Source organism: Protopterus annectens, chromosome 7.part0 (genome assembly GCF_019279795.1).
Source record: "Protopterus annectens isolate FY-2018-M chromosome 7.part0, PAN1.0, whole genome shotgun sequence".
Lineage (NCBI taxonomy): Eukaryota > Metazoa > Chordata > Ceratodontiformes > Protopteridae > Protopterus > Protopterus annectens.
The window spans coordinates 184484246-184499990 of record NC_056739.1 but is presented as its reverse complement, the minus strand read 5'-3'; the positions used below and the strand labels follow the sequence as shown (position 1 = coordinate 184499990).

General features: G+C 43.1%; 1 protein-coding gene across 3 annotated transcripts in view; it reads right to left on the bottom strand.

Moving 5' to 3' along the window:
- Nucleotides 1-15745, bottom strand: part of INAVA (innate immunity activator) — a 301511-nt gene that overhangs the window by 141045 nt on the left and 144721 nt on the right. For all 3 annotated transcript variants that reach the window (XM_044076668.1, XM_044076665.1, XM_044076666.1), the window contains exon 5: nucleotides 150-381. In XM_044076668.1, coding sequence (XP_043932603.1) covers nucleotides 150-381 — 232 coding nt within the window. The remainder of the gene's footprint in view (nucleotides 1-149; nucleotides 382-15745) is intronic.

Here is a 15745-nt window from a genome sequence, read left to right as displayed (position 1 = left end):
CCGTATCTTAGACATTTAATGTTATGACCAGTCTACATCTAATAGCTTAAATCACTGCAAACAGAAAGCCATTTGCAATGTTCTGATAATTTCAAAAGCTGCACTTTTAGATTCACAGACATTATTACAAATCAGTTCCAGAGACCAACCTTCTGCTAGGATGCGACTTATTCTTGTCAAGGGTTTGTGCCCAGCTTTAACCCGGTGATCATTTAAGGTATGCTCCAGGTCTCTCAGTTTCTTCTCTTCCTTCACAACTGCATTCTTCCGCTGTTTTTTAATGTGTTTGCTAAGATGAGGTTCATGTGCAAGACGCCGGGCTGCCTCCGTTATCTGGCACTGCAAAGCAAAATCTCTCTCCAAGGAACTTATCACTGAATCCTGCATGGAAACAAAAAAATGCAGTTAATAAAACATGTATATTTATATTTTAGTGCCTGTTTTAAAAATATTACATTTTTTGCTAAAGGTTTAAAAAAAAAACAAACAAACAGAAAACGCAGGGCATATTACACCTTGGATTTCAGGTGTTACAACTCAGAATGGCATTCGTATACATTTGGCAGCAAAAGTCAAACAATGCCCAGTAATGACAGAAGAGCATTTTTGATTTTTTGTAAGTGAAAATATCAGTGCAGTCACAGAAAAGTGAATATGGCATGCATACAGTGAGAGTGTAGTGACAGAAATGTGAAAATGGTTTGCATACACTGACAACTGTGCCCTGAGAAAAATGTGAACAAGGTCTGTGAACAATAAGTGCAGTGGCAGACGTGAATGTGGCATGCATACAGTCAGAGCAGCGACACAAATGTGAAAGTACAGTTGTGTACACTTACCATAAATGTAGATGTTCGAGTGTATTCACTGTTGCAGTCATCACATTTGGGTTATCTGCCTGCAGGTAGCCCTCAGCTGGCCTGAATACCAGAGTCTTGGATTCCTGCATCGGATGCTGTCTCTTCTTCCATGACGTCAGGTCGTCAGGGGTATAAAACATGCAGCTGATGCTATTACATCAGTTTTTCTTGCCCCAGATGTCAGGTGCCCCCCAAAGGGAAGCAATTGTATGTTATGGCATCCCTCCAACAAAAAGCAAATACACCAGAAAGCTTAAATACACCAAACAAGAAGGAAAGGTAGAGTCAAGAGAAGTCAGGGGGCTGGAGGGAGGGTAACCAGGATTGCAACAGTGAATACACTCAAACATCTACATTTATGGTAAGTGCAAACAACTGTACTATGTTCTTCGTGTTTCACGGTTGCAGTCATCACATTTGGGTTGATTCCCAAAGCTAAGGAAGGGAGGAGGAAGTTAAAGAGCATTAGGGCCAGCTATTAAGCCCTGCAAGACTGCAGTGGCAAAACCAGCCCTGGATTTAGAAAAAATAAGCATGTGGTAATGCTTGGTGAAGGTATGTACCAGAGGTCCAGGTAGCAGCTTCTAGTATGTCCCTGGTAGGGACACCTATGAGAAAGGCTGTAGAGGTAGATGCAGCCCTGGTGGAATGTGATCTTATCCCCTGTGGGGTAGGTTTTCCATTGTGCTTATAGCAGAAATGAATGCAATTGGCTATCCATTTGGAAATGGTTTGATTTGAAATGGCCTTCCCCTCTGCCCCTGCAGTAAAGTTAACTAGCAGCTGCTCAGATTTTCTGAGAGGCTTAGCCCTGTCCAAATAAAATCTAAGTTGTCTGTGCACGTTCAAAGAGTGCAGTATTCGTTCTCCTTTGTTTTGTGGATTCGGGAAAAATGTAGGCAAATGAATGGACTGATTAAGGGCCACACTAGACACCACCTTGGGCATAAAGAAAGGACTGGTCCTGAGGGAAACCCTGTCTGCATGGAAAATAATGAAGGGCTCCACTGCCATGAGGGCCTGTAATTCAGACATTCTTCTTGCTGAAAGTGATGGCTAGAAGGAAGGCTGTTTTCCAAGAAAGGAATTTCAACTCTGCAGTTGCAGCTGGCTCAAAAGGAGGGAACGTGAGCTTTTCCAATACAATTTTAAGGTCCCAGGCTGGAGTAGGGGCTCTCCTGGGGGGGTCTTAAATACTTGGCCCCTCTGAGGAATTGCTTTAGCAGGGGGTGAGAGAAGAGGGGTGGTTCCATATTATAATGCGCTGAAATGGCAGAGGCATGAATTTTAATTGACGAGAAGGATAGGCCCTTGTGGAGCATTTCTGTTAAGTACTGAAGAACATGAGGTAACCTGGGCACCGTTGTGCCCATCCCCCGAGTCTGGCTCCAGGAACAGTATCTTTTCCACTTTTCAACATAGGATTTTCTAGTACTAGGCCTCCTTGCCTCCAGAATGACATCTAGCACCTTCTTACTGAGGGATGCTACTGGAGAGCTCAAGGAATTAGCCAGGCTGCAAGGTTCAGGGTTTAAAGCTGAGGGTGCAGAATCTGGCTCGCCTGCTGGGACAGCAGGGAAGGGGTCTGAGGCAGGAGCCATGGTTCCAGCAGTGTCATACTGTGCAAGAGGGGGCACCAGTGCTGGCGTGGCCAGTCTGGTGCAATCAGTATTGTCCTTGGTTTGTCCTGTTTGATCTTTGGCAGAACCTTCGAGAGGAGAGGCAGAGGGGGAAAGGCATAAACTGAGAGGCTTTCCCAGGTAAAGGACAGGGCATCCACTTTCCAAGCTTGACTGTGGGAAGTCCTTGTGCAGAATTTGTCCAATTGGTAGTTTTGAGGGGAGGCAAACAGGTCTATCTCTGGAGTCCCCCATTTGTTCCTCAAGAGGTTGAATATTTTTGGTTCCAGTTTCCACTCATGTGGGTCCATGAGATTTCTGCTTAGGTCGTCTGCCAGTGAATTTAGCTTGCCTGGCAGGAATTGAGCTTGTAGGTGCACTTGGTAGCTCAAGGCTGTGTTCCACAGAGCCATGGCTAGTCTGCAGAGAGGGTACGAGTGGGTTCCCCCTGCTTGTTTATGTACCACATAACTGTGGTGTTGTCCGTCTTTACCAATAATTGTCCTGGAAGAATGTGGTCCTTGAAGGCTGTCAGGGAATTCTGCACAGCTAACATTTCTTTCTGGTTGACATGCAGGTGCATCTGTCTCGGGTTCCATTTGCCCTGAATGCACTGCCCTGCCAAGTGAGCCCCCCACGCATAGTCTGATGCATCTGTTGTTAGGATTTGGGTGGTAGGGGGTAGAGTGAAAGGGAGCTCCTTGTTGTGGTAGCAAGCCTCTGCCCACCAAAGGAACAATGTCTTTATACAAGGAATGATAGTAATCATTGATTCCAGGTCCTGAGAATGTTGACACCAGAGGCTTTTTAGACACCGTTGTAGTTTCCTCATATGCAGTCTTGCATATGGAATTAGTAGAATGCAAAAGGCCATGAACCCCACGGCTTGCAGTATTTTCCTTGCAGATAGCTTGGTCTTTGTGGCCAGTAGTTTGAAGTAGGTTGTCAAATAAACTTGTTTCTCTGGAGTGAGGAAACCCATCTCAGAAGTTGTATTCAAGCTTTCTCCCAGCAATACAATTTGTTGGCAGGGTACTAGGTGAGATTTCTTTTCGTTTATGGTGTATGCCAGTGAGTTTAGAAGTTTCTTGACGAATGCCAGATATTTTAATAACAATTCCTGGCTTTCTGCCTGAATCAGACAATCGTCCAAGTATGGGTATATCTGAATATTTCTCTGCCTGCAAAATGCAATGGCTGGAGCTAGACACTTTGTGAATACCCTGGGCGCAGTAGATAAGCCAAAGGGAAGTGCAGAGAACTGATAGTGCATGGAGCCTGCCCTGAAGCGTAGGTATTTCCTGCAAGATTCCCTTATTGGTATGTGCAGGTAAGCTTCCTTTAAGTCTAAGGTTGCCAACCAGGCATCTTTGCCTAGCATAGGAAGCAGTTGAAGTGATAGCATCTTGAATTTTGGGATTACCAAAAAAGTGTTTAGAATAGAGAGGTCCAGGATAGGATGCCAGGAGCTGTCTTTTCTGGGTACCAGGAAAAGTCTTGAATAAAAACCTTGTCCCTTTTCTTCTGCTGAGACAGGTTGAAAGCCCCGATACTTAGAAGAGAGAGAACCTGCTGTTGAGCCTCTGCCCACTGATTTGGGGGTAGGTCTGGCCAACCCGTTTGGGGTTGGTGGGGTGTGGAAGTGGAATCTGTATCCTTGGGAAACTATATTTAAAACCCATTTGTTGTCCTGGGTAATGAGTTCCCAGTCTTTTGCCTGTAGGGCAAGCTTTCCCCCTAAGGGAGCAGGCAGCTGAGCAGGGTTGGAAGGGCTAAGGTTAAGTCATTGTGCCATTTTCCCGTAGGGGGGTGTCTTACTACTCCCTGCTTTGGAAGTGGGAGCCCCCCACTGCTTAGGCCTGTGCATTGCCTGAGACTGTAATCTAGGTGGTCTGCTGTTCCTGAGTTTGGACTGAGAAGGCCTGGAAGAGGCTGGAAAGGACCAATTCTTTGACGGCCAATGCCTACTAAATCTGGGAGCCTGTACTTGCAGGAAATCTTTAACAGTTTGCATAAATTTAGCTTTTTCCAACATCTTTTTGAGGACTTCTTCTGCTTTGTTGCCAAACAGGCGGTCTTGGGCTAAGGGAGCATCCAGTAATTTAGCTTTAACATGATCTGGCAAGTTTTGCTCCTTAAGCCAAGCATGCCTTAAGTATAGACCCAGTGACAGCAGCCCTGCAAGATGCTTCTAAAGAGTCAACATCACATTGCAAAGTATGTTTACCAACTTGTTCTGCAGAATGCATTAAATCCTGTAATTCTTTGTGTTTAATACAGTCAGGAATCAACATCATTTTCTGTTTAAGTAGTCCCATAATATGCTGCTGGTACTTTAACATATGAAACTGGCAATTTAAAGCCATAATGGCCAAAGTAGCAGAAGTATATACCTTCTTACCCCATCTGTCCAAGGCTCTAGAATCTCTATCAGCAGGGGTAGGGTTTTTGGCAACAGTAGCCTTTGCCCTTTGGTCCTTGGGAAATGGTCTCTGGATCCACAGTAGGATTCTTGAAGAGGAACGTGTGAGAGTCAGGTACTCTGTAATACCTATCAGGTTTTCTGGGAGCTGGAGGTAAAGTGCCTGGGGAAAGGCTAGATTCCAAGAAGGCATCACCTACAATGTCCAGAACAGGAGGGATAGCTAAAGGTCTGTGTTGAGGGATGAGTAAGAATTCCATAAGCCTCTTTTTGGAATCACAGTAATCCTGGCTTTCCCAGCGGAAATGCTCCCTAAGAGTGTGCAAGGTTTCACCAAAAGAAAAATCCTCTGGAGGGGAAGCAGAGGGAATCCTCTGTATCAGAATCCTCATAGGTAGATAAGGGCAAATACTGGTAATCAGGAGAAACAGAAATATCAGATTCCTGATCAGAAGGAAAAATCAGTTCTAGGTCTCTTAGAGGGGGAAGGCTGGTTTCCCCTAATTAAGGTAATAAGGTCTTCAGCCATTCTAAGCATTTGTGTTTTAGGCATATGGGCCTGAGCATGCGGGTCTGGACATCGGTTTCCTAGACGTGGGTCGAGATTTAGGCCTGGAGGAAGAAGATGGCGTCAGTTTAAAATGTAGGACTGAATAAACCCTCAGAAGCCGGTGCTTGCATAACGGCTCTGGACCCATCCAAGGTAGAGACATCCACAGGTTCCATAGTCGAAGAAGCATCTTGCAGCATACCGGACTCCGAATGGGTCTCAGTGGAGGCCTGCGAATCTGAAGTAGTGGGTATCAGGGGCTGTGAAAGTGCCTCACTGTGTACCGGCGGACTGGCGACTAGCTTAACAGAAGCGTCGTCGGCAGTTTTGGACCTATGCGGTCTGTCTCTGTCTTTATCCTTAGGTTTTTTTGGAATATCGGTAGTCGGATAGCTTACTCAAGCCATTTCTGGATAGTTATACCGAGTACCAACATAATTTGCTGCAAATATAGACTGACAATGAATAGTTCGGGGGTTGAACAAGACACAAAACCGACATTGAGGAACATCGTGGTCTGGGCCTAAGCAAGAAACGCAGTACGAATGAAAATCTTTATGAGGTATTTGCTTTCCACAGGTAATACAATTGTTAACTTTTACTGACATCAGTTAAGAGCAAGAAAAAGTTTTTTTGAAGACTTCGGTTCTGAAACTTGAAAATGAAAATTTCAGGAGTCGGACGACCGGCACTTGCGAACTGCTTCTGCTTCGGGCACCGTGTGGCAAGAAAGACTAATGTAATGGCATCAGCTGCATGTTTTATACCCCTGACAACCTGACGTCATGAAAGAAGAGACAGCATCCAACGCAGGAATCCAAGACTCTGGTATTCAGGCCAGCTGAGGGCTACCTGCAGGCACATAACCCAAATGTGATGACTGCAACAGTGAAACACGAAGAACATCATGATATGCTTATAGTCAGAGCAGTGACAGAAACATGAACATGATATGCATATAGTCAGATCAGAGCAGTGACAGAAACGTGAGCATGATATGTATTTAGTCAGATCAGAGCAGTGGCAGAAACGTGAGCATGATATTGACATAGATCAGAGCAGTGACAGAAACGTGAACATGACATGCATACAGTCAGATCAGAGCAGTGACAGAAATGTGAACATGATATGCATACAGTCAGATCAGAGCAGTGACAGAAACGTGAACATGACATGCATACAGTCAGATCAGAGCAGTGACAGAAACGTGAACATGATATGCATACATTTAAATGGCTGTAGTGATGGAAATGTAACACTGTTCTGATAGAAATGTCAGTGGGTTATGAAAAAGGATGCCAGTGTAGCAAAAGAAAAATGAGTGTACTGAGTGTACAGTGAGAATAAGGAAGTGACAGATATGAAAGTACTTTGTATTCAAGTGCGTCAAAAGTGCAGTGGCAGGACCATTAGCATGTTGTTTGTACAAGAACTTTCAGTCAAAGGGGATCTGTTCATGCCTAGGCATCTACAGTCAAGTTAGATGTCTAGTTTGGCTTTGTATTGGCTCTAACTGAAAATGTATGGCTTAGCTACCAGCACTTCTTGTAAATAAATATATGTATACTTTTATACTATACTGACTCCAAGAATGCTTATTCTTACTGTGCAATTCTCCTGGGCTGTCCTGGGAAATCAGGCAGCCTTCTGTAATGGGTCACCTGGTTATCAATACAATAAGGATGATATGGAGGAGACAGCTCTGTGGTGGAGGGGGATGAAGCCCTGACTATGGCCCCAGTGAACCTGATCCATAAGGAGTAGGCTTGGGGGGGGATAAGGATGTCAGCTCACATACCCCGTGAGAGAGGGGTAGCACTTATATCCAAGGGCTATCACTTGGGGAGACCAATGATGTTAGCCAGATGTGTATGCCTAAGTAATACACATTGGGAACTGGACAGGACAGTGAGAATAGAGTTCAAAAGAGCTCTTCACAGCTGTCATGATGGCAGTGCATTGAGAGAGACTTATCAGCTCTGTGAAAACTTCTCCAGCTGTATATGCCAGGGATTTCTACATTCACATGGCCCCAGTCTAAAAAGGGTGAGTTGGGAGAGTTGGCAGGGAAGATAAGGCCGATGAATGAGGAAGGCCATGCTGATGACAAACAGCTAAGGTAAGCAGCAGAAATAAACTAAAAGAACAGGGAATCCATCAAAATGGTTTGTCACGTACTCTACCTGCTGCCCATGGTCTCAGTCATTAACCTAGAAAGAAAAGCGTGATTCCCCTCTGGTTGTTATGGCAACAGCACAGCACAGCACTGGCTAGGTGCAGAAAGTGCAGTTGTGTAAGAACTTAGCATAATGGTAGATATTAGTGTGGCCCAATTTTGCAGTAATCCTCACTACTATGGACTTTAGCTGCAGAGGGCTAGATATTCAGCCCAACTTCCAAGATCAGAGAACTTCTCCCTCAATCTAGGTAGTCCCATATAATGCTAAAGTCCAACCATGCCATTGCTCTGACCGACTGCAGAGCATTCATTCAACTAGACCTCAAGCAAACACCCAAGGATTCTATCCAAGTAGGGGAATTCATGTGTACACATAGTGAAACAAAGACAGAGACACAGATATCTCAAAGTCTATCCAGACCTAAGTAGATCAGAGGCCTTGAAAGGGGAGAAGATGGAAGGGGGTAGTTGCAGAGGGTTAGGTATCCCCAGTCCAGCCCATTATGCAAAAGATGAGAAGGAAGCGTTTTGCAACAGTGGTCTACTCAAAGATCAGTTATTATAGTTTTTATACAATTTTCTAAGTTATGCATAGCAATCACTTTTGCAGTAGTACTAACTACAATCACTTTTGCAGTAGTACTAACTACTGTGTTGAGTCCAAGAGCTAGGAAGGTGGATTGATTAGGAGGACCGAGATGTAACAGACTCTGCAGAATGGAAGCTGCACACCAGCCCTAGCCCTGGAAGCAATATCTAGTGTATGCAGTACCTGGAAAATGTATGAACAGATGCTTGTGCAGCTGCTTCTAGAACAGGCTTTGCACTCAACTCCCCCACCGAGAAGGCCACAGTGGCTGCTAGACATTTGGTGCAGTGGGCTCTCATGACAACTTCTAACTTTTTCCTATGATGCAAGTTACAGAATAAGATGCAATTATCCAGCTACTTACAGTGTGCTTGGAAACTGTTTTTCCCTCCTTACATGCAAAGGATACAAACTACTAATCTGAGGTCCTGATGATCTTGGTTTTATCTAGGCAATATCTCAATTAAATGTGCACATTTAAGGAATAAATAACTCTTTCTTCCTTGTTCTGGAGATTATGGAATAAAACAGGGAAAGGGACAGTTTGGTTCATGGACAGCTTGGTCACTGTTTTTGTCACAAAGGTGGGGCTGGCTAAGATTAATCCAATCTTTACAGAAGACTAAAACATGCTCTCTTCACATGAGGACCTGTTCTGAAATGCTACTAGCTAAGTGTATGGCAAGTAAAGTAGTTTTCCATGTTAGGTATTGGAGGAGGGCTGAAGCAGAATGTTCAAAAGGGATTTTGTCATTTTTGTCAAGTGCACAGTCCCAATGAGGAGCAGTAGCTTTTCTGGGTGATCTCAGATCAGGGACCACAAGGAGGAAGTTTGCAGGATTGCTTTGGGGTTCTACAGACATGCAGGCTAAAACTGACTTTGTAACATACCTTTATAGAGACATATGTCAGGCCTGAATTAAACAGCTGATGTAAGTATGGGTAAACCCTAGACACTGGTGCTATGTTAGGGTGCTTATCCTTCCTGTGGCACCGGTGGAAAAACATCTTCCATTTTCTTGTGGCAGGCTCCTAAACTCCTTAAGTATGTTCAGCACATCCTCACAGAACTGAAGCCTGAAGGATGACATTTAAATTATCCAGGTGGTAAGCTGCAGAGTCTCCATCTTGAACAGTTTGAGGGCTAATTTGTCCTGAGTTACAATGTTCATTTCCAAAGGCGGCATGTAAGATTTCATCCTGAACATATGAAAGAGCAGGAAGAACCAATGCTGTCAGGGCCAAAACAATGTTACAGCATCCATGGTCCCACCTCCCTTGCTTTCTGGATCACACTGAGAAAAAGAAGAATCAAAGAGAAGGATCACATACAGAACTGAAAAACCTTCTTTGTCTGCTGCTCTGGAGCAGAACTAAAAAACCTTCTTTGTCTGCTGCTCTGGAGCAGAACTAAAAAACCTTCTTTGTCTGCTGCTCTGGAGCAGAACTAAAAGCCTTCTTTGTCTGCTGCTCTGGAGCAGAACTAAAAGCCTTCTTTGTCTGCTGCTCTGGAGCAGAACTAAAAGCCTTCTTTGTCTGCTGCTCTGGAGCAGAACTAAAAGCCTTCTTTGTCTGCTGCTCTGGAGCAGAACTAAAAAACCTTCTTTTGTCTGCTGCTCTGGAGCAGAACTAAAAGCCTTCTTTGTCTGCTGCTCTGGAGCAGAACTAAAAGCCTTCTTTGTCTGCTGCTCTGGAGCAGAACTAAAAAACCTTCTTTGTCTGCTGCTCTGGAGCAGAACTAAAAGCCTTCTTTGTCTGCTGCTCTGGAGCAGAACTAAAAGCCTTCTTTGATGCTCTGGAGCAGAACTAAAAAGCCTTCTTTGTCTGCTGCTCTGGAGCAGAACTAAAAGCCTTCTTTGCCTGATGCTGTGGAGCAGAACTAAAAGCCTTCTTTGCCTGATGCTCTGGAGCAGAACTAAAAGCCTTCTTTGATGTTATGGAGCAGAACTAAAAGCCTTCTTTGTCTGCTGCTCTGGAGCAGAACTAAAAGCCTTCTTTGATGCTCTGGAGCAGAACTAAAAAACCTTCTTTGTCTGCTGCTCTGGAGCAGAACTAAAAGCCTTCTTTGCCTGATGCTCTGGAGCAGAACTAAAAGCCTTCTTTGCCTGATGCTCTGGAGCAGAACTAAAAAACCTTCTTTGTCTGCTGCTCTGGAGCAGAACTAAAAAACCTTCTTTGTCTGCTGCTCTGGAGCAGAACTAAAAGCCTTCTTTGATGTTATGGAGCAGAACTAAAAGCCTTCTTTGTCTGCTGCTCTGGAGCAGAACTAAAAGCCTTCTTTGTCTGCTGCTCTGGAGCAGAACTAAAAAACCTTCTTTGTCTGCTGCTCTGGAGCAGAACTAAAAGCCTTCTTTGCCTGATGCTCTGGAGCAGAACTAAAAGCCTTCTTTGATGTTATGGAGCAGAACTAAAAGCCTTCTTTGTCTGCTGCTCTGGAGCAGAACTAAAAGCCTTCTTTGTCTGATGCTCTGGAGCAGAACTAAAAAACCTTCTTTGTCTGCTGCTCTGGAGCAGAACTAAAAGCCTTCTTTGTCTGCTGCTCTGGAGCAGAACTAAAAGCCTTCTTTGCCTGATGCTCTGGAGCAGAACTAAAAGCCTTCTTTGATGTTATGGAGCAGAACTAAAAGCCTTCTTTGTCTGCTGCTCTGGAGCAGAACTAAAAGCCTTCTTTGATGCTCTGGAGCAGAATTAAAAAACCTTCTTTGTCTACTGCTCTGGAGCAGAACTAAAAGCCTTCTTTGCCTGATGCTCTGGAGCAGAACTAAAAAACCTTCTTTGTCTGCTGCTCTGGAGCAGAACTAAAAAAACTTCTTTGTCTGCTGCTCTGGAGCAGAACTAAAAGCCTTCTTTGTCTGCTGCTCTGGAGCAGAACTAAAAGCCTTCTTTTTCTGATGCTCTGGGGCAGAACTAAAAAACCTTCTTTGTCTGCTGCTCTGGAGCAGAACTAAAAGCCTTCTTTGTCTGCTGCTCTGGAGCAGAACTAAAAGCCTTCTTTGCCTGATACTCTGGAGCAGAACTAAAAGCCTTCTTTGATGTTATGGAGCAGAACTAAAAGCCTTCTTTGTCTGCTGCTCTGGAGCAGAACTAAAAGCCTTATTTGATGCTCTGGAGCAGAACTAAAAAACCTTCTTTGTCTGCTGCTCTGGAGCAGAACTAAAAACCTTCTTTGCCTGATGCTCTGGAGCAGAACTAAAAGCCTTCTTTTATGTTATGGAGCAGAACTAAAAGCCTTCTTTGTCTGCTGCTCTGGAGCAGAACTAAAAGCCTTCTTTGATGCTCTGGAGCAGAACTAAAAAACCTTCTTTGTCTGCTTTTCTGGAGCAGAACTAAAAGCCTTCTTTGTCTGCTGCTCTGGAGCAGAACTAAAAGCCTTCTTTGTCTGCTGCTCTGGAGCAGAACTAAAAGCCTTCTTTGTCTGATGCTCTGGAGCAGAACTAAAAGCCTTCTTTGTCTGATGCTCTGGAGCAGAACTAAAAAACCTTCTTTGTCTGCTGCTCTGGAGCAGAACTAAAAGCCTTCTTTGTCTGCTGCTCTGGAGCAGAACTAAAAGCCTTCTTTGCCTGATGCTCTGGAGCAGAACTAAAAGCCTTCTTTGATGTTATGGAGCAGAACTAAAAGCCTTCTTTGTCTGCTGCTCTGGAGCAGAACTAAAAGCCTTCTTTGATGCTCTGGAGCAGAACTTAAAAACCTTCTTTGTCTGCTGCTCTGGAGCAGAACTAAAAGCCTTCTTTGTCTGATGCTCTGGAGCAGAACTAAAAGCCTTCTTTTTCTGCTGCTCTGGAGCAGAACTTGAGTAGTTTGTTGCTCAGATAGGAAATCAGGTCTACTTTGGGAAATCCTACCTGTGAACAACTGAAGAAATACATTTCTGCATAACATCCATCTCACGTTTTATCTGGGATTGAAAAGCCATCTTCCAGGCAGTCAAGGCCAGTTTTCAAAAGCAGCAAGATCAGTTCCCCCTTGTTTGTTGATGTGCCATAATACAGCAGTGTTGTCTGTTGTCACGTGCAAAGAACATCTTTTCCAGATGGACTTCAAGACTCTCACTACCTGTTATCTGCTTTACATTTATGTGCTTCATCCCCAGAGTTGCTCAAACCCATTTTACTACAAGGTCTCCTGAGTGTGCCCTCTGATTTAAGACTGAAGCATCCATGATCAATGTTTCACTTGGGGGTGGGGATCTTGTTCAAAGGGCATGGTTGATTCAGGCCAGCCCGATTGGATCACCATTCTAGAACTTTGTAAATGGAGGGTAGCCCGCGGATCATCTCCATCAGAGACTGAGCTTTGGTTCCAGTTACTTTTCAGTTATCACTGAAGTTTTCTCATTTGCATGGTCAGGACTACCATCAGAATTACAGAGGCTATGAATCCCAGTACCCTCAGAAATGCCTTGGATGGTTACTGTTTCTAGGTACATCGGTGGGAAGTATCAAGACAAAGATTCCACCTTTTCTAAGGGGAGGTATGCTGTCTGGCTGCAGGAATCCAATAAGGATTCAAGTAGCATCACTTCCTTACAAAGGAATAATGAAGGAATAGCCCACATTTTAAACCCACTGCATGGTTAATTGCAGAATGCTTTCCAGCTCCTCCAGAAATACTGACTGAAAGAGGGAGCCAACCAGAAAGGGGATAAATCTGAATGCTCCTTCTGCTATAAGCAATTACTGGGGCCAGGCAATTTGCAAAAACCCTGGGTGTAGTAGCCAATTCAAAGGGCAAGGCAATAAACTGACAGTGGGAGGCTCCCTGCCTCAAATCTGGGAAAGTACACATAGTCCCAAGAAATGAATATCCTAAGACAGGCATCCTTGAGATTCAGGGTTAGCGTCAGACACTGAGGGAATATAAATAGTAAATAGTAAGGGTCTTTCAATGTCAGCATCTTGAATTTTGATATGAAGAGCTAGGTGGTTAGCCTTGATAAGTTATGAATTAGGCCACAATAGACTCTCCTTTTATGTACTAGGAAGATTCTTGAATAGACCCCCACCCGTTCTATTCCCATAAAAGCTACAGTAGAATGAGAAAAAACAGACAAAACTGATCCCTTGGGAAGGGTTGTATGCCTGATATGTTTGGCTTTTGAGGATGCCATCCATCTTTTGTATGCATCAAGTTACTTTTCATGCTATCCTTGAGGTGTGGGGGATGGGTAGGGGAAAAGGCTGGGTTGGGGATTTATGGGACAGGAATGGGGGAGCTAGATGGTCCATGTAGTCATGACTGTTCCCTACATGGCACAGAACACTGGCAGTCTGCAGGCTTCCCCTTCTCACATCCTTGCCATATTTTCTTACACTGTTCAGTCTTACACTTGGCTTGTTTACCTTTTCGTTGCCTGCAATACTGGGGTCCCGATGTAGATGAGTAATTCTCATCATACAAAAGCAAAAGCAAGTCAAATAGTTGTGACACTGAAAGCACAGTCTTCTCTCTGTCCTCCATTTTCCAAAGAGCAGTTTCTACACCAGGGGTACCTTAAGGAGCTGCACTTTGACATCCTCTGCAAAGGGTTGTAGCTTCAGCTGACATATCTCCTAATCATAGATCACAAAGATGCCACCCTAGTGATACATCCACAGTGACACACCCATGTTTGATGGGAGTCTTTAACCATCCACTGACTCAGTGAGGTCCAATAATGTTGCCCAACTCAGATCAATGTCAGACATCACTCTACTGTTCTCCTTCATCTAGTCTGAGAGCAACTTGAAAATTAGTTGTACAGGTCTGTCAATTAATGGCTCTGAAGACCAGCGTGGCAAGTGTGGAAATTTTCTTCACAAATCAGTCCAGCAATCTGCTTGGGAATAGTACTGGGGGTATGCACCAGTTCTGACCCCTCCTCTGACTCCAGCACAGGGCTTATTCAGAGCAAGTCATTGGACTCCAGGACCCGATAAAACACATCAGCCACAGTTTGTTTATTACGAAAAATGTATTTTCTATGATATTTTTATACAGGGAAAACTGCAAGGAAATTTAAATAAATTTTCTAAACATGTCCACTCTACTACATTTACAGATCTCAGAAATAACTTGCATAAGCATAGCGTACAGTGCTTTGACTTTAAAAAGTTTTTATTTTTTTACTTTGGAAAGAGCTCAAGATAACCTGAGAGGTGATGACAAGGATTCAGTTTCAGAATGACACAAGTAAATATGACAAATTAGATTTAATGCTTGAACAAAACGGGGTTGAATGACAATATTAAATATTAATTTAACTTTTTTTAATGAAACCTCTTTAGCATTTATTATTTGACTGGGTGTGATGATGAATCACATGATTTTGGATTTGGTAAAATGCACTTTTGTTATTACAGCCTGAGGAAATTCATTTGTATACGTTTTAGGAACAAAATTGTTTACTTCATTTGTTTTATTAACTTAAGTTTTATTAAAATAAGCTTTTGAGTTCTTTAGCTCTCGTTAATTTTTTTTTGTGTTTGAATTCTACATACATTATATACATACATATATATATATATATATATATATATATATATATATATATATATATACATACATACATACATACATATACATACACACACATGCATACATTTGGCTGAAATACTGACCCATTCGAACTACTTTAAATGCTTTTATTTTTCCGATGGATGCTACCTAACACCTTGAAGATTTACTCATTTATGTATTGGCATTTGTTTATCAGGATAGTCCACTGGGCCTGTGAGAGCCCATTTTCAGTGGAGGCCTGGGGAGAAAAGCTCAAGAAAAACATTGCATAAACATACATATAAGCATAGAATAGTATTCAATTTATGTAAAGTTCCACAAAAATGACCACACGAAGAAATAACTAACAATTACTAAACGTAAAGTTCAAGTAGGATTTTGCAATTAGTTACAATAAAAAACTTATGGTACAGACCGAGACAGGCTATACGTAACAAGATTATGTTTCTGAATGTTTCAGCCATCATCTAAAACAGTCCTTTTACACGTCTACATAGAGTACAGCAGCCAAGCATGCATGTGGTTACAGCTTCACAGGACCTATTAGCATCATATACACAACATACCACTTTCTGGGCAGGGCATTCTGTATGACCAGTACTTATGATTCTAGAACTTAACTTACCACGTAAATCATTCTCAGCCTTCAGAACAGGCAGTGTAATGTTTGTGCTCATTTCAGCAGTGAAACCATGAATCTCAGTTTACAAATGTTAAAAAGTAGCACTAGCCTTTAAAAATAACAACAGAATACCGTAAAAGGAATATTTTCATATTTTGTACATGAGCACATCTAGAATACACCTGATTACATTTTAATTTTTAACATTTGTGCCCATAAAAAGCTTCAACTTACTTCAGACCATCGTTAAATCTGAGCACTGCAAGGATCAATCTGAGGGTGAAAAAAACACACTCTTGTGCCTAAATTACAGTTGGGGTGGTTTATGTAAAAGGTCTTGGGCAGCCTTGATAAATAACACTTGAAAGGAAACCCTAAAATACCTACTGGTGCATGTCATCACTAGATA